Source organism: Corapipo altera, unplaced genomic scaffold, assembly GCF_003945725.1.
Source record: "Corapipo altera isolate COAL_440 unplaced genomic scaffold, ASM394572v1 23b, whole genome shotgun sequence".
Taxonomy (NCBI): domain Eukaryota; kingdom Metazoa; phylum Chordata; class Aves; order Passeriformes; family Pipridae; genus Corapipo; species Corapipo altera.
Genome location: NW_020884885.1, coordinates 5185323 through 5204390, shown reverse-complemented (window position 1 = coordinate 5204390; position 19068 = coordinate 5185323). Strand labels below are relative to the sequence as shown.

The following is a 19068-nucleotide window of genomic DNA, read 5'->3' as shown; positions in this document are numbered from 1 at the left end:
TGTGAACTGGCAGCAAGCAAACAGGCCGGGAGGCACAGTGGGGGGGTCTGCTGGTGGGCAGGACAAGTAGAGAGGTCAGTGGGGGAGGTCAGTACAGCATGTGCAGCTGGGGGGTGGGATAGAAGCAGGCTCCCTACATGGCAGTGAGCACCCTGGCCATCCAGAGGACCCTTGCCTAGGTACTTCCCCGACAGCAACGAGCTAACCTACCTTGAAGTATGAGGCATTTTCCAAATACAATTTATTTTTTTTAATGAAGTAAGGCACCAGGAAAGCAGATCACCCAGGCCACGTCCAAGAATCATTTTCAGGATCATTTTTACAGATTCAGTGACAAAAACCAGAGTGCTGCAGAAAGCTACAGCCCAGAGATTTCCAAGCCTTAGGCAAAGGTGAGTGAAGAGCATTAAACCAGGGTGCAGCAAGAAAGTTACTGTGTTATTCATAGGAAAGATCCTGGGAAGGCAAGAAATACAAGCTGCTGGGCTCTGCTGTGGCTGGAAGAGAGAGCCGAGGAAGGACTGAGCAATGGGCTATTGCCAGCCCCACTGTGCTGATGCCTTTCCAGCTCCAGGGGAGAAACAGCTCCAGTCTCACTGTAGATGTACACAATATACATTGATGGAGCAAAACTCTCCATTAATAGCAAACAGCGAGAATGACAAGAAGCAGGAAGCTGTAGTATCTAATTGCTCTTATATGCAAGTGCTGCTTCTTCCAGAGAGCACTGCTGTCTTGTAACCTGCAGAGAGAGGAGCGTAGCAGTTTTGCTTTCCACACCTCTGAGTGACGGACGGGACTTGCAAATGTGCTGGCAAGGACAGAAGATGCAAATGGCATTGGCTTTCTTCCCCAGCAGGGGTCAGGTAACACAGACGGCCAATTCCTCTAAGTGCTGGTAAATATGAAGAGCACAAGAGAAGAAAAAGTTAATGTACTGCAGCAGTGACAGTGCAGGGGAGGGGGAGCTGGTGTGTTCCAAACCTCTGATGTTCCCACAGTGAAAAACGAGGAAGGCTGGAACAGTTCCTGTTGCTGGGGAACATCACTAAGGTCTCTGCATCCCTGTCAGCCACTGCCAGGACGTGTAAAATGTGCTCCACCAATTAAGTGGAAATTGTTTTCTACAAAGACAGCATTGATTTCCTGGCAACAATCTCCTGCCTGCATTTTCTGGCACCCACATCAGATGGAGCAGGTAGGCTCGCAGGTGAGCTTCACAAGGGCATAGGTCCAAGCATTTCATTCCACAGTAGGAGAGAAAAAGTTGCTGAACTCTGTGCAAGATCACAGTACTCTGCTACAAGCCGTTCTGTGAGACCTGCCACACCAGCAGAAGGGATGTGGGGTCCAAACAAGCAGCAAAGACTGTTCGAATCGTCATCAGCCTATATTTGTACTACAAGTGCAGTATGGATACATGTTCGGGTTACAGGAGTTAGACGTGCATTTACAAGAACCACACATAGAAACAGCAGCCATTTCATTCTTGACATTGCAGAGGATCAAGGATGCTGTGCCCTTGAACCAAGGTTTAATCTGCAATTTTGCTTGAGGATGACAATGTACTATAGTATACAATACAGTGTATTGTATATATATATATATATATATGTGAAGAAAGTGACTCATTATGACCTTTTAGTAGTTTCAAGACTGGTGTCTGCTAAATCAGAATCGTATTAAAAGTTAATTTGCACTTTTGAGTAATTCACCTCTGGTTCACTTTGACACAGGGGGATTATTGGAAAGAGGCTGCAAAATTATATTGGAGCTGCCCACTCCATCTCTTCCAGCTTCTGAAAAGACAAAGGTGGTCTTCTCTTTCCTTGTGTGTCTTTTCCCCAATATCTTTGTCTTCCGTTTTCGTTCTGTTTGTTCCCCTCTTCTTCTTAATCCCCTGGCCATTGGATCACTGATGGTGAAAGAAAATAATTGGGTGGGTGGGTGTTTTCTTCTTGATGTCTGAAAGGACATTATAAATAATGCAAAAAAAAACCAAAAATCAATTAAACCCCTTCATCCCTGCCCTGCTCTGCAGAGGGAAGGACAGCATCACATAGGGTCCCGGGACCACCGCGCTTTGCCGGCCAGCTCAGAGGGAACAGCTGGATGCTTCGGTGGGAGTGGGGATGCAAATGGCACCATTGGAAGAACAACCCCAACGCAACCCGGGAGCGGAGCAGAGCAGCGAGGAGGAAGGCAGGCGGGGCTCAAGCACCCGCTCGCCGCACGCACAGGCACTGTGCTCACGGGGCCCTCCGGCGGGGGGCTGGAAGCGCCCCGAGCTCCCGCTCGCCTGCAGACCGATCCCCCCTTCCCCGCTCCCGCCGGGCCCTCAGAAGCGGCCCCGGGCCCGCGCCCCCCACACGGGCCGGCCCTGGGCGGGCTCTGGCGGCCCCTGCCGGCCGCGGGCCCCCCGAGCCCAGAGCGCGGCCCCGCCGCCCCACAACCGCAGCCTTCGGGGGCGAAGGCTCAGGGACACGTCAGAGCCGCCTCTCGCAGGAGCAGCTCCACGGCCTGAGATCGTTTCCCGACTAACTCCAATTGGCACGTCGGGCAGTGTTCTGCCTCGGGAGCTCGGAAAGAAACCTAATCCGCCTTCTGATGACCAAAGGAAAATTCACGTAAGCTTATCTAACCAAGGACATCTAGAAAGTGAGCATGGCAAGATGCTGCTGGAACTCAAGTATCATCTTTCTACACAAGAACTATTTTTCAGAGGAAGACCAGTAAAGAATATGATACAGGATCATCTTTGGCAGTACAAGGAAGCCAGGTGATAGGCATCACATTGACACCAACCAGGTGTATATTGTTAAAGCAAAGGCCCTGTGCCCAGTTCCCAGACATCAGCTCACAGGGATAGTCTTGGAGTTTGTGAACTGGATTTCTCTCAGGCAAAACTCAACTGGAAAACAGATTCTAAACACTAACTGGGGCTTCAGCTGCAATTTTTAGCAGTTGCAGTTCGTCAGCTGACACTGACAGCAAGAAACGATGGACTACAGCATAAATCCATCTTCTCCTCTGCCACCCCTAAATCACTACTGGAAGTGCTGCTCATCCTTTTTTTGATAGTGGCAGCTGAAAGCACATCAGTTACAGAACTTTTGATCTGTTCAATGAGACTCACTTGCTTACATTAAAGAGTACTTGTTTTCCTTCAAGAACACTTGCTATATTTGTATGTTCCTCTCTCATTCATAACTTGAAGCCTGAAGCAGCTAAGGTTCAAGACCCCTTGTCTAATGCAAGTTGCAGATGCTTGTTCAGAGTTAAAAGAGAAAGGAAACATCCAATTTTTAGTTTGAAAGACAGAGAGCTATCCAACGACCATTTTTGTTAGAAGTTAGTTTTTCAAACTCAGAGGGACAAGATGATGATGTAATTCTCTGTACTAGTGTGAAGAAATTTGAAAGAATGGACAGAGAGCAGCTGAATATTTTTAAATTAGTTTCACCGTATCAACAGGTGCTTCATGTAAGCACAGTGTTCATCAGGACTTTACCCAATGCTGCACTCAGCTATCAGATCAAGGGCAGCAGAAAGTTAGAAATCACTGATTAAACCACACTAGGTAAAATATTTCCCTGGGAAGTATGATAAATGAAAAATTACTGAGCATGGACAGTACAGTAGTGTTCTGGGCTTTGAAAAACATTCAAGAAAAGGGAAATGAACGATAGAGAGAAAATGCTTCAACAAAGACAAACCATTTTAACTGTAGAAGAGAAGACATGTGGCACTCCTTTATGTAAAAGCATGAAAAGAGTGATGATGCTAGCAATAAAATAGGAATAGCTGAGATTATCCTTTCTACTACATCTATGTAAGAGATAACTTTTAAACAAGAGAATCCTTCATTAAAGGGAGATTTAATAAACTTAAAATAGTCCTTATAGGAAATTTGTGAGAATGATATCTGAAGAGAATGTAGTAGTGCAATAAATGACAACAAGTGAAAAAAGGTTTTTTTATTTCTCAGTGTTTCTCCACTGTCAATACTGTCCTTTTGCTGCAACATGTTGCAAAAAAACTCTCTGCCTTTTCCATTTTAAACAGCTACAATATTTACAGGCTGTTTCCAATAACACACGCAGACACATACACACTCACAGACACGCAGGAACATATATCCCTATCCCTGGCAATGTAACCATTTGCTGGTAGAGGCAATATATATTTTCATTGTCCATTAAAAACCAAAGCCATCCTCTCATTTATGCTCAACTCCCCTTTCAATTTCCTAACCAGCAGCTACTGTCAAGCTTTTGGGGGCGTCTGTAAGAAGTTACATGTCCAGCTATTTGATTGCCATCTTTCAAAGTTGTGGCCTAAGTGTACCAGGATTATCTATTCAAACTGTACATACCAGAAATCATAAAAATTGCTCATATTCAGATGTTCGTGACCAAGTGATGTAGGTATATTCCCAAAACCTTTTGGGGCAGCCATCTTAATCACCTTTTTAGAAATATGCATATCATGCTGGGGTAAAGAGTCACATGCGTTACTTTCCACCAAGGTGTTATGTACCCACTTTTTTACTAAGGCACCAGGAATTACCAGTATAATTTTTGAAAGAGTCCAGCGTCACTGAATGTACTGCATTAGATTATCAAATAGCAAGCCAGAGAAGAACAGAATAGATGCCTATATAATAGGTATAAAATTCCTTAATAAAATCAAGTACATAAAACCTGTGGTGGTACAACCCCAATCCAATATAAGTTGAATAATATTGTTAATGGCAGGAAATGCAATCTACCCAGCTCCGTTTTGTGAACAGAGAGTTCTAAAATTGAAAAAAGATCTTTAAAGCAGTGTTTTTGTATCTATAGTCCTAGGTTGTATGGTGGTGTGTGCATTACAGAGAAAGCTGAATCCAACTGTAAGGCATCTCTTCTCCCCCCTTGCCCAAGACCAGACAAAGCTTTATGGCTGCTTGCCAAAGCACCAAAGGCATTGACCTGTGCCACAAGTCCTCATCTGTCACCTCACCAGTTATCCAGGCTTCTCAAAGAGTTCTTCAGTCCCCAAAGCATTGTGAATATGAGATGAGGAATGCCTCATGATAACTGCACACCTGACTGGAAAACTGAGGTCACCACGCAGACATGCCAGATGTCCCAGGCAAAGCAGCTGTAGCACCATTCAGCCTACATGGAATTATCTCAGAAAACAACCATCATCTTCCCACAACTCTGAAACCATTTCACATATGCTGAACCATGAGAGAGATTCCCAGAATCCATCACTAGTATCATACAGTGCAAGTGGCACAGAAACTTAGGTGTCATCAGTGGTGTCACATACACAGTTTGAGGATTTTGTTTTAATCAGAACATTTTAAAAGATTTCACAGGGGAGTTAAATGGGAGGAGGTTTTAAAAAAAATCAAGTAGTAGCCATTTTTACTAATGAACATAATCTAAGTAGTGGAGTTTTCAATAATTTTTCTGTAACTGAGTGTTTTCGGGAGAAGTAAGTCCTAACATATGTACAAATAGATACCACCTTTAAAGCAATCTGAGAAAAAGAAAATAGATTGGGATCTACCTGAAAGCTACAACAGTGGGACTTAACTGGAATGTTCTTACGGCAAGAAAATATCACAATGCAAGTGGACAAAGTAAAATATTCATCTATAATGGGTTTTCATGGAAGAAAGATCTATAAAATACTACTCTATGGTAAACTCAATCTGGACTGACAGGACTAACTTGAGAATACCCATCTTTTCCATCCTCAAAAGAGAAGAAAAATATTACACATCAAGACAAAAGCCAAGAAAAGAAAGCAAAAGATAAAAGTATCTCCATCTAAAAAAGAGGTTTCCACAAGATCTATCTTGTGGGGAAACAGAAGAAAACAAACATGTTTTTGTCACTTGCACACTGGAAACCAAAGACACAAACCAACATACAATCACAGATGAATCTTAAAGAGTTCAGGAAAAATTTTAAAAAGTTGATTTTCCAAAGCCTTATGGAAGAGTGAAATTTCAACTAGGTGGCTTCTCTTGAGCACACCTGGAATAGATATGAAGATTATGAGAATGGCTTCACAACAGATGTTTGCTGAGTATCTGAATGAAGGTATTAACCTGTTTGCTGGCCACATTAAAATCCATCTCCTGAAGGCAACACACCAAAAGCCTTATGATTTAAAAAAAAAACAACCAAAAAACCCAGAAATATCCATCAATTCTCTTTGCCCCTTAAAAAAAAGCCTCTCTCTTTCCCCATCTGCTGTTTGCTGATCTAATTCCAGGCAATTACATATGCTCTAAAATTTCTGCGTCAACAAGCCATTAATTCCTATCATGTCTATTATCAGCAATGGACATTGTCCTTATCTTTCCCTGAAGAGAGTGATTGTTCAGAGCCAGGGTTAACATACTGAAAGTTGCTTCAGTCAAGTTTAAAAAAAAAAACCAACCCAACTACGTATTTTGTTTTTCAGTCATTTGTTTACCTCAAGGCTTCAGTACAAGAAAAAAAAAAGCAACAACCATGCAACTAATATCAAATGGGGGCTTCTTTTCAAACAAACTTCTCTTTCTAAAATGAAGGAATATTCTTAGTGATAGAGGAAACCTGAAGGGTTAATTAAAGGGGTATTTACCTGAAGGGAAGGACATAGAATAAAAACTTATCTAAAACACTTTCAATTCAAAACTTACACGTTTTCTTCATTCCTGATGACAGCAGTACCAGACCGCTAAAGAAGGTTCATCTACTGTACATTTTCAGATATGCAGGAGACGAATTCAACTACACTATAATGTGTACATATGATAAATGATTTTGTTGCCCAATATAGTTTTAACTGTGGCAGATCCAGAACTGTGCATTTATACCATGACTGAATGGGACTGCACAGGAATAAACTGAATAGTAATATGCAACTGTAAGATGCACAGTATTTTGAGGACAAGTTTGCATAGTATATGATGCAAGCAAGGTCCCAGTATCATTCACTGGGAACAGTATCTAGAACTGATGAGCTACCAGGCACACACGTACCCTTTCACGGCTAGATGGCATACAGTGACTTGAGTTGGAATACTAATGTTTCCTAGGTAGCTGTTCCTTCCTTTTTTTTTTTTCTTTTCCCACATAATTTCACTCTTACATTAGGTACATAATGGACAATGTTTCTCTGATGTCAGAGAAATAATTACTATAACCTCTGTGGTATATCAGAAGTCTCTTCTGCTTACAATACATATAAAGAAGTGGAGGTGACTGGGAAGGAGATGGCTGCTCCCAAAAGCTAGGACTGTATGCAGTTTCTCCACAGAGTCCTATATAATTACAGGTCAGAAACAGGAAACAATCATAACAGGTACATTTTTTTCTTACGGATTAAGAAAAGCGAATCATAGGAATTGCAAGTCAAGAACAAACCAGTTTCCCTCTCACACTCCCATGATAGTTCTGAGTTACTTGTTTCCCTGAATACACACTTTTAAAAAAATACAATAAAACCTAGGATATGTAACACATGAATAATTCAACTTCACAGTTATAAATACTCAAATTACACTTACATAGAATATATAATCACAGAAAATAAAATTCAAGTCATAGAAAAGAATGAAGACTAAAGGGAAAGAAAAGGCAAGGTGGTAAAAGTGATACAAGTTTAGGGCTGTGCCTTCTACAAAAGATCTTTAAAAACAGAAGTCAAGTTTTCTTGCATTCTTTTTTTTGTTGTTGTTGGGGGGGAGGTTGTTGTTGCCATTTTTTCTTTTTAAACTGGATAGAATCAAAAAAACCTTCAAGCATCCATGAAGAAATCATGGACCTGCACCTCCCCCTACAAAACTATAACAACCGTGTCTGCCAGAGAAAAGCCAATGAAACAACACAGCCAGCTCGGGGTGTAAAGAAGCCAAGCAGCTATGGCTAGTGAAGGGGGGACAGATGAAAGGTCATATACTGGGGCCCACTTTAAAGCTAGACGTGTTGTACAGGTTTGAGGTACCACTGCCACCACAATAAAGTCTGATGTAGTACAGGGATACTCAGGTGCTTGTCTATGTATTTGTTATTTTACCATTTATTGTGAAGAGGATGCAGCAAATGCACTTGTACGAAATACAGAACATAGAACCAAACCCATGGCACAGCCCTTACCATCAACATGTATATGGAGAGGGAGGGGATTAATCCCAAAGGCAATTTAAATAATGGTATTTTATATACTTATATTTATATATATAAATAAATGTTCTCAGCAATCTCAGGGTTGTTTTTAGTGCATTGCTGTAAAAAAATTAGTGCAGTTCTCATTAATGTTTAGCTCATAAGGAATAAGAATCTATACATCTGTTCAGTCTCTTCTTGCCACACCTGAAACCCTTACACTGTTTCACCAAACTGAAGGTTTGTAGTCAATTTCTTTAAAATAAGGTGGATGAATTCCACGCACTCTGTGACAAGACATGGCAATTTTTGGCAAAACAATTAGAAAAATATGAGGTGCTCTGATCTTAGAACTGAAAAGTTTGTTGATTTAAAGCATTACGCAATGCATAACAAAATTTATAAACAAGAAGATATGTCTCAACAAATCTATCCTTCATGCAAGTGTTTCTTCAGCAGCTAACAACTTAAAAAAATTTCTTACACTTGTTTATTTGGGGAAAGGGACTTAGACAAATCTGTGTTTCAAGTCCTTTCCTACAACCAGACCAAAGTTTCATGTCCCAGGAGCTGCTTCTTCTGGACCCTTCTCTCTTCTGAACCGTTGGAGAAGGGGAAGTTTCAGTCTCAAAGAGCTTTACACTTCAGCCCCAAGTTCAAGGACTCCAGTTTCAACAACAGCAACATATTTATCTTCAATTTGAACCAGCAGGATGGTTTTATCTATATGTGACCGACTACTTGGATCTCTGCTGCAAGGCACCCAGCGGTGAATCACCTGGGGGGGGAAAAAAAGTATAATAAAATGTAAGCTCCATATGGAGAGCTGCCTTATCGAAGTTGTGGTTGGTAATTCAAGACTCTTACAGGGCAAAAGGAGCAAAAATATAACTGCTATACTGACTTAGTTGTTCATTTTTCAGTGACAGCATATCCACAGACAAGCTACTTGTTTAAGTCCTGCTGAAGATCTGCATCTTAAAATCACAGAATCGTTTAGGTTGGAAAAGACCTCTAAGAACAATGAGGCCAACTGTGAGAACAGCTTGCTTACCTGAGAACAGCCAGTCTTTGGTTTAGATTTCAGCAGGGACAAACAACTTGACCCAAAGCAGAACCAAACAGTTCATGCAAAGTGAGTAACAACTGAAAAATTGTTACATGTGTACAGATGTGGGATATTTTGATGCTCTAGCTCTAAGTCTTGAAATACTTCAGTGTTGTGCAACACATAATGGCACAGAACTTCAATTTATCAGGAGTTCAAAAGACACAGGTGGGGAAAAAAGGACAGAAAACCACGAGTGATCTGTATCTTCCAAGATCAAATCCAAGAGATCCACTTCATCTTCATTAAACCCAGCTCACAGCTGACTATTTCTTGAACACTGGGTAAAGGAGATTCAGCTTTGTCCACTGCATGAGATCTATGCTGCATTCACAGGGAGAGCATTTCAGCCAGGGAAGCATGGCATGTTTAGTTCCCTTTGAAGCAACAGCATATTTAAGTGGTGGTCTGTTAAAGTCTGACTTCAAAGTGTGTCCCTATAAACTTCTTACACAGCTGTATGGAATGAGGCCAGGAATATTTTATCCCCAGACACATAAAACATTGCCCAATGAAGTCCCAGGTACTACATCCTTCTTGTCCAGTTGATGCCTTTGAGATAGCTAAGGGCTGATTCCAAAGGCATCAGTATCATGGCTCCTTGAAAACTGTTTACATGCAAAAGTTGTACATAGATTAAAACTCACCACAGCCATACCTCCACACTCAGTTTTACCATCTCTTCTATCATGACTGGCATTTATTTGGTCCCCATAAATGATTGATAACATGCAAAATAATGTCACTAGATAGACAGGAGGTGATAAGAATCTCTTGAGAGGAAAAAGCTTCTTCTACGTGCCAGTGTCATGTATATAGATAATGCTGAGTATACCTTTATCTCAAAATGTGGAAAAAGTAGCTACATTACAAAGAGGACTGTTAAATTTAATTTCCTTGAAGAAACTTTATCATGTCTTTCTGCCTTATATATATACACTGTACTGCATACTTAGCAAAATGAAAAGCAAAGTTAGGAAAAATACTTTTTTCTACTCTGCAGCAAAGTTTTTAACTACTGAGTGCAGAAGTTCGTACTGAGAGCACTGACATAAGGCTTCGTCAGGTAAACTGCTTGATGAGCAGCATCTCAGCAGGTAAGAATCATTTCTGCCTATTTGCAGTAAGGACCACAGCTAAAAGATCAGAAATGGAATACTATCCTATGAGCTAAGGAGTGTCCTGATACTAGTATTTTAACCACAGGCAGTGGAAACCATGTCATCAAGTTCAATCCTCTTCTCCTAATCACACACTGGATAATCTGGTGCTTTCCCGTTTCCTCTTAGGTTAAAAGATGCTCTTCTAAAAAAACCTGCCAGTATGCTGCACCAAAAATAGATGAGAAGCATTCAGAACAGCAGCTTACTCTGACCTTTAAATCCTCTTGTTTTAATCTTTCTGTAACATCAATCACTGCACATGTCAATGTGCTGCAGTTCACAAAATACACTCAAATGCCTGAAAAAAACTGTCCCATGATACTAGACAACAGGACATGTTTCAATATAACTCTCTACATTCAGTAGTATCTTTATGACATTCTTGATTTGCAATAGTACGTCTAAACCAAACACAGCAGTGAATGTTTACAACAGCATTCTACTCCCAGGAGTTAACTGCAAGGTAACTCTACTATCTTAAGAGTGGACTTTTAATTCGGATAAATTCCTTCCATGAATAATTTTATTTTCAGGGCCCTTCCTTCACAAACATATACCAGCAAGGTAAATCCAGCATACACTGTGTTACCAGCATATCGCCATTTCTTACCTGAAGTTTGCACATACATCCACAGTGATGTGGACTTTCAGATGGCAAAATCCATCCCCTGAATCCAATTTATAAGTAACGCCTCCAACTGAGGTAAACAGTTAAAGACATTCCTTCTAAACTGCCAAAACTGCCATATTCCAAATGAAAATAGTTGTATTGATGAACCAATGCAAACACAATGTCAGTGACTCTTCCCTTTTACTATTTATCACAGAAAGAACAGTCACTGGAGCATCTTTATAGATACAAAGGCTAAAAAAAAAAAAAGTGTACACCTCAGTAAAAATCAAAAAGCTTCAAAGATAGGTCTGCATTTTTTCCTCATAAAAAGAGTCTAAATTGGGAGATAAGTTTTCTAACTAATGCAGTAAATTTTTATAAAATGTAGATGGAACACCCCTAGGGAAAAGAGATCAAATTTCAAGTCATAGGCTTACACAAGTTTTAGAACAGATTTCCTTCTTTAAGGGAAGAAAACATGATATTTAATAAAGAGACATCTAATAAAGAGACATTTAAAGACAATGTTATTTGGCTCTTTTTTTGATCAGAATAATTTAAAACAAAATACTGTTAATCATTCAATTTAGCAGCTGTTGGTAAACTGACCTTCTGTATTTGCTCGGGGATTTAAAGAATATGAAAATGAAAATTGGATGAATGAGTGAAATGCCTGAGAATTCATGACAAGAGGTGGAAGCAGGCAGGAAGGAGAGATGGCTGACAACATTTGAAACACCATCCTGCATCTTTTGCATAAAGCTGCAGAAATATCTCTCTGCTTCAAATTAGGACAGCAACAGTGACGTTGAAGACAGCTGCTGATCTAACTTACTAGTACATCTATCTTTGGCCTTGACATCTAGGCAGACTGCCACAGAACCAAGACACTGCCTTAAGTTTAGCTTGGCAACTTCTAAGCAAAACTTACATGGCCTTCCATGCCTTCCTGAGGACTCCAGTCTTTCCAGCTGTTTCTTCCAGCTTTTAGCCGTATCACCTCATCTGGCCACTGCAGCTCTTTCCTTTTTGACACGTTGATCCCTTCCAGTACTTGACTGGGATCCATTAACTATAAGCAGGAATTGAGTTTTGACTGTTAGTTCAGCCAAAATTTAAAAGAAACAGATAAACTGTAACCTTTTGCATACTCCCAGATAACTGCTTTAACCCACTGAAATTGATTCCTGACCCAATTCAGTGTTGGAAACAAGCTCCAGGCTAGGAAACAGCCTGTGCAGCACTGAATTTGGAAATTAGGCTGTGGTTTCAGACACAGTTGACAATATGTCAGTTCACTAAAGCAACAGATCTGGTTCCCTTTCCCACTTCTTTCAGTTATACTGGCTCACAGCAGGGTCTGGGGAGCTAGCAGAACATAAGCATTGGCAGCACACAGCATAGTAGCAGGGAAGAGTTAAGTGATGATGAGCTGTTAAAATTGGCTCATTACTTCTTACAGAACATAATAAGTAACATGGTCTTAAAGAATTTATTGCTAGGCAGAAAAGTATTTATCTACTAGCAGGGCTAGATGAGACCCACTCTGTGTTTTGAAGTAAACTGGTCTTTCCACAGGGGAAGCAGGAGAAAACTCCTGAAAACTACTTCTTATTTAAGGACAGAGAAAACTCCATAATGTCCACTATCCAAGGGCACATGTCCACTTTGCCTTTATCCTCCTCACACAGGGAAAGTAAGCAGCTTCATGAAAGGGCCCTTGCCCGCAAACAAAAGCTACTAAGGACAGACCTGAAAATTTACTTAGTTAACTTTGCCCACTATGATGCAGTTTACTAAAGATTACTCTAAACTGAGGTAACATCAGCAATCATGTTTATTATGATCTAGTCTATTAAATACACTTCTTGATGTTTTCTGCTAATGTAATGCCAAAGACATGTACGTGGGGCTGATAAAAGCTAGGAAAGCAAGAACACAGGTTTCTGGATTTTCAAAACAAGTAAGGTTGCCAGGATTAACTTAGTCAATAGTGTACTGTTTGCTGCTCATTAAACCCTGACATAGCAATAACCAAGGAATAAATACATGTGAAAGTGAAAACAAGTATATTTACAGTTACTTTCGTGGAAAATCTACTTGGCTTCAAAGAAAAAAAACTAGTTGCTTTGTACCCTGCAAATGAAGCTGTTTAGCTTTACATGCTGCAATGTATAAAGGCTAACTATGCAGTGGAACTGAGTTCTGCTGATGTTCTCAATGCTGTACTACAGCAAAACATAAATAATGTAAACCAGGAGCGTGCAGGAAGGCTTCTTGTCCAGAAAACTTTTTTCTTACATTAGTTCTCCAAACATAACCGCACAGAAACTGTATACCCAGACATTCCTGAATGTATATGTATTTAAAAGTAATGATTTCAACAACATACAAAGTAACAACTAACAAAAGCATGTGGAAACATAGGTTAACTTGTTCTTCTAGACTATTCACCTGGATTCTGTAAATAACGTCATCCTTTTTGGCTTGCATTTGATTTGCAGGGCTTGCATTGCCACCTGACTGAGTTTCAGCTGCATTACTCCCTCCTTCTGTCCCTAGAAAGCCCACAAGGGCATGCTGTTTACAGGCTGGGATGCTTTGGCTGGAGCTGCTAGAAGAGGGCAGTCCATGCTGCACGCTGACCCCAGTCTGGCCAGTAGGTTCCATTTGGTTCACCATAGAGAGGCGGGACTGGATGGATGATGGGAGGTTACGAAGGGATATCTGACTGGTGGAAGAGCGCCGACAAGGCACAAAGCCTGTTGTGGATGTGCGAAGAGATGAATGACGACTGCCGTAGCAATAGGATGAATGGCTAGCTACTGAGGCACGGGCAGGGGAATGTCTGACAAGGCTGGACTGCACAGAGTGAGAGCTGTGACTGGTGCCTAAAAGTAAAAGATACAGAATCAGAAAAGTTTGATAAAGCCTCCCACATACATTAGATTGCTGACACACAAACATTTTAGTACACAGATATATAAAACTGATTGGTCTAATCAACATCATCTGCAACAGCTGTATCGCAGATCTCCGTTGCATTTCACACAGCGGAACATCTGAATACATTCTACTCATCTCGGAATTTCATATTCTGTTCAATTCACAATCCCTGCCAGACAAGTAGCTTGAAAAATGCTTCAGTCTTGCTCTTTCTGCAATTTCTTCCTTAATATTAACACTTAAGTTTCCCAAACTTAAGGCAACAAGGCAGGTACAGATGTTCGTGTTTCAAAATACTGAATATTCTTTCTTAATATGCTTGACTACACATTCAAATTTTGGGTCAGAAAATTTGTTAGAACAAAAGCTGTTTTAAAACAACTTCAGAAGAATTTAATACATTTAAAGTTAAAAACAAATTGCAGTTCATGAGCAATGGTGTCACTACTTTTCCTGTAATAAGTATTTGCAAATACCTCTTCACAGGGAGATAGATCTAATTATGTTCATTCAACTACATAGATGCATATTTTCTTTGTGAGTAAAGGCAGTCTTTGAAAAAACTTTCTCAGCTTTACTGGTTTTCACCTCCCTAACTACAGATCACTATGGACCCTTGGATAGGATTCAGCTAGAATACTACAGAAATAGAGAATTCGTTTCACTGTATAAATAAGTAATACAAGACATTCACAAAAAATGAAACAAGTTTAGCATTTGCTGACAATACAACAGAAGTGAAAAGATCCAATGTGTAGAGACATATTATAAAAAGTTATTAAATCTATTTTGTCAGCACAACTATACCCCGCTTTTGCTCAAATCTGTTTGGTAACCTTGCACTGCATAAAATAGTACTGTAGTTTGAGATGAATCCAACAGCTCTTAACACTGTATAAAATCACATCACTTTTGTTTGCTTTTTCTTTTAACTTAGGCCAAGGAGCTGAAAGGTCAGTTCTGGCTATAGGATTGAACTTGTATAAAGCTGTTTCTTTGTTTTAAGTTTACCCAGAGTGGAGGGATGAGTTGGTGGATGAGCTGCAGGAAAAGTTGTGGGATGAGCTGCAACAGGAGGATGCTGTACTGCTCCAGGTCCCTGCCCTGTAGTTGCATTCCCTCCTCCTTGTGACATGCTGCTCTGTGACTCATTAATAGTTGCATTATTACTTGTGCAAGAAGCTCCACCTCCAGCATCTGAATCTTCAATGTTTCCACCACTATTGCAGCCAGCTCCACAGCCTTTCCTTAGTCTGGAAATGTAATACAATTGATACATTAAGTCAGGCCTCCTAATATCAGGATTCTATGAAATGCTTCATGAGAAGCAAAAAGCTTGACTAAGCACAATCCACAGCACTCCCCAAAAATCAGATAAAACCTGACTTTATTTTTTCAGAATATGTTTTGCAAATATAAACGCTGCTTTCTAAGAGATTGCAATTTTCTTCATGACAGCTATCCTGTAACAGGGATGACAAGTCAAATGCTCATAGAAGATAGCTTTTTAAAAATTATCCCACCTCTGAAGTACAATAAAGTGAAAAAATTCTAAATCTAAAGTGTTGGTAGAACATCCCCATTATTTCGTAACAGTTAGTAAAATTTATGCTACTTAACACACTGGTCATGCATACTGTTATATTGCAAAATCTTCAGTCTGCTCGGAATAGCAGGAAAAGAATGTTTGCTGGATTTTTTTAAAATGTATTGGCTTTCCATTACCTTCATAAATGCACTCACAACTGTTTGAAGCACATTTTGAACATTCAGACAGTAGGTTAGCCAACATTTCCCAGAATACATAACTGCACAGTTTTTTAACATTGTTTACACTAAAAAACTTCAGATGGACACAAAAAACCGCAGCACATTTCCTCCTCCCTTCAATTCCTACTTTTCGGTTTTCTTTTCTTTCTGTTGCACTCAAACGCACTGACCAGTCCTTTCCAATTTTGTTTACCTCAGGATCCAGAATCCTGAAGCTATATACACACCTTGGATCCAAATACTTGCTGTGTCATAGTTTCACCTGTTATTCTATTGAGTCTGACAAGCTGGTGGTGACAAGAGACAAACACCTCTACAGTAAACGTGGTATACTCTGAGGTGAAGCAGCACGTTCTGTTTCGATGTGCCACAGATGTCTAAGTTAAATATGACTATCAGAACAGCTACAGGACTGTTCAGACTATGGCACTAGCTCCTGGGAGTGGTAAGAACTGGGATGCACATTTCTGAATGCCACACATAGCTGCCACTGTTGCTTTTGGAGCCACAGTCACAGTGGCCAGAAATGCAGTGAAAGTTCTATGGCCTATAAAACACAGCATGGCAACATTTTGTACTGAATTACTCAGGGGTCATGTGGTGAAATGATTATATTATTACTGTTCCAGTTATTTGTTCTGGCTCTGACATTCAGGGTTATTTGTAAGTACTCATGAGATTTTGAACAACAGCTAAAGTTTGTGTTACTATGCATGAGCATACCCTAACAACATTAATATTGGCACTTTCATGTTAAATATGTGCCAGACAGGAACCCTACCAAATAGTCCTGATTCTATAAAGATAGTATTTTAGACTGCAAAAGCAATGGCACTGAAAAAAATAGTACGGAAGTTGCATTGTCTCTCATTATCAGACCTAATGTTAGAACTCAAGTTATGATTCTTGCATCTAGACTTTGTCTTCTTTCCTCTGATCTCTATTTACGTAGTTTGTGGTCTCAGCATTTAAGATTAATCCTGTACCAAAGCAGTTGCCACATGCTACTGATGTGCCCAAAGTAAAACTCAAGGTATGTTTATTTTTATGGGACTGACTCTTATAAATTATGCTGTGTTGGGTCTGTTGTACAGAACTAGTTAGTGGAATATGAGAGCATGAACACATACTAATGAGAACTCATTTCCTCAGCTCACCTGTGCCACGTAGACACTACGAAGTTTCTGATGTTTCCTAAGCTGATGGCTCCCCCAAGAATGTCCTTTAGCTGTTCATGACTATCTGAATAAGAAGTAGTCAGAGGTGAGACATAGATTGGGTATCCAATTGGCTGGTCACAAGAGGAGTTAATCATGTTCCTCAGAGCTTGTTTAGCATTTTGGATACTTCCTCTCTCTGGATTACGATTACGCAGGAAGACAAGCTCCTGCTGTTGTCCTGCCCACAGGCCACGCACACACTCCTTATTCACCTGCAAAAGCCAGGTAGAGAGAGGTTGTGTCAGAAAGTAAAGCAATGAGAGCATTGGTGACTGCTGTGCTATACCAAAGCCTTCATGAGCATATGCAATATTGCCCTGCAGAACAGCAAGTATGCGTATGGATTTCTTTAACAGGCTGAACTTAGGGACACAGGCTGGAACAATGACAATAAAGCATGGGATGAGAAATAAGAATGGGATGAGAAATAAGATATTTAAAGTCAGAAGGAACTGATTTCCTGATACAGTACTTGCACTGCATGAGAAGAAGCAGCCTTAGCAATAACAAAACAATAAAGATTTCAGTTCAAGTAGCAGTTTGATACAGTTATTAAAACACACTACAACATACTGTCCCACTGTGAAACATGCACAAAGCTTACCTTAATGACCCTGAAACTGAGATACCGCTTATTTAGCATAATGATTTTATATTCATTGGTGCCATCATCCATCACGTGACGCAGAGCAAGAAGGGACGGAGAATTGGAAAGAACTGCACTCCGCCAAGCAGGGTCTCCTTCATGTGCTATAACTAGATTTTCTTCGTGGGTTGTTATAGCTTCATAAAGGACAGAAGGATCATCATATTCATCTGGAGAAGTGAAGTGATCCTGTTTCCAAGAATACATGTTCAATAAGTTATGATTAGCATTTCAGATGTAGCTACATATAAACCCCAAACATTTCAAACTCTTGAAATGATCAGTGCATTACACAAAGTTAGTCATCAGAAATACTGAATATCTACTTTAGAACATTAAAGATACTCTTTTCCAACAGATTGGTTCTGTTTGCTTGTTTACTTTTTTTAACTTAAAACCAAAATGATCAGAAGCACCTGCCTATCACTGATTCAAGTAAATTTCTAGGTGAATTTTACACTAGATTTGTATTTATTTATATTGCTTACAGAAGTATTTTAGTTTTAGCTTCTTTTCTTATTCGTAAGCCTTCAGCTGTAAAACACACTGAAGTAAAGCACTGATTATTCACCGAGACTGCATTATATGAAGAAAGCAACAGGAAGAAAAACAATATTTACTATTAAAAAGTTTACATGGATACTTGATGACAAACTATTTCAGCATCAGGTACAATCAAGACAACTTACATGACTACCAGTCAAATAGAAACACAACATCTACAAGTTCAATTCAGTATTAGGTCACATTACTTTCTGGTTAAAAAAGGATTGTGGTTAATAGCCAAATTTCCAACACCAGCTGAAGCCTGGATATGCTACTGCACTGCAAGTGAATAAAAACCTTTCACAGATTAATACAATAATGTTCAGAAAAACAACAATTTTTTTTAATTGTTAGAGTGATCTTTATTTTTCTCACTTTTCATTCCCTGACTTAATTCAAGCCCATTCTGCACAGTAACCCTCTGAGAACACTCCAGAGCCGTTGAAGTGGTACTTCTGCTGGTTTCAACAATGATTTTGTAATTATTCTGCTTTGCTACCTGTACTCCTAACATATACATTCTGCTAAATTCAGAGTTTGTTACATGAAAGAGTTGATTCAATCACTGCTAGCTTTGGGGGACTTCTAGAGTCTGCGATGAAGGCAATAAAAGAACCTTTAATAATAATTTTAAAAGTGCAATTAAGATTTGCCTTTGATTTGCCTATGATTCTCAAGCAATCTATTTTTCTAGAGTACCAATACTTTTCCTTCCTTACAGAGTGCTTATCACTAAGTACATGCTTTCCTGTACTTGCTGTGCACATTCACTGGACAGAATTTGAGATTGTTCATCTTCACCCTCACTTCACTGTAAAGACCAACTCTAATTTCAGCTTATTGCAAAGCAGCCTTCTTATTCTCACCTGAAACCTGTGATTACAACACTTCAAAGCAAAA

At 39.9% G+C, this 19068-nt stretch overlaps 1 protein-coding gene across 8 annotated transcripts in view; it reads right to left on the bottom strand.

Moving 5' to 3' along the window:
• Positions 1 to 3962: 3962 nt before the first annotated feature.
• PCNX1 (pecanex 1) overlaps positions 3963 to 19068 on the bottom strand; it is an 85406-nt gene continuing 70300 nt past the window's right edge. For all 8 annotated transcript variants that reach the window (XM_027641776.1, XM_027641769.1, XM_027641768.1 and 5 more), the window contains 6 exons: positions 17581 to 17811; positions 16914 to 17188; positions 14998 to 15239; positions 13495 to 13931; positions 11972 to 12112; positions 3963 to 8934 (listed from right to left, as the gene is read on the bottom strand). In XM_027641776.1, the coding sequence (XP_027497577.1) occupies positions 8794 to 8934; positions 11972 to 12112; positions 13495 to 13931; positions 14998 to 15239; positions 16914 to 17188; positions 17581 to 17811 (1467 nt within the window). In that variant the 3' untranslated portion in view covers positions 3963 to 8793. The remainder of the gene's footprint in view (positions 8935 to 11971; positions 12113 to 13494; positions 13932 to 14997; positions 15240 to 16913; positions 17189 to 17580; positions 17812 to 19068) is intronic.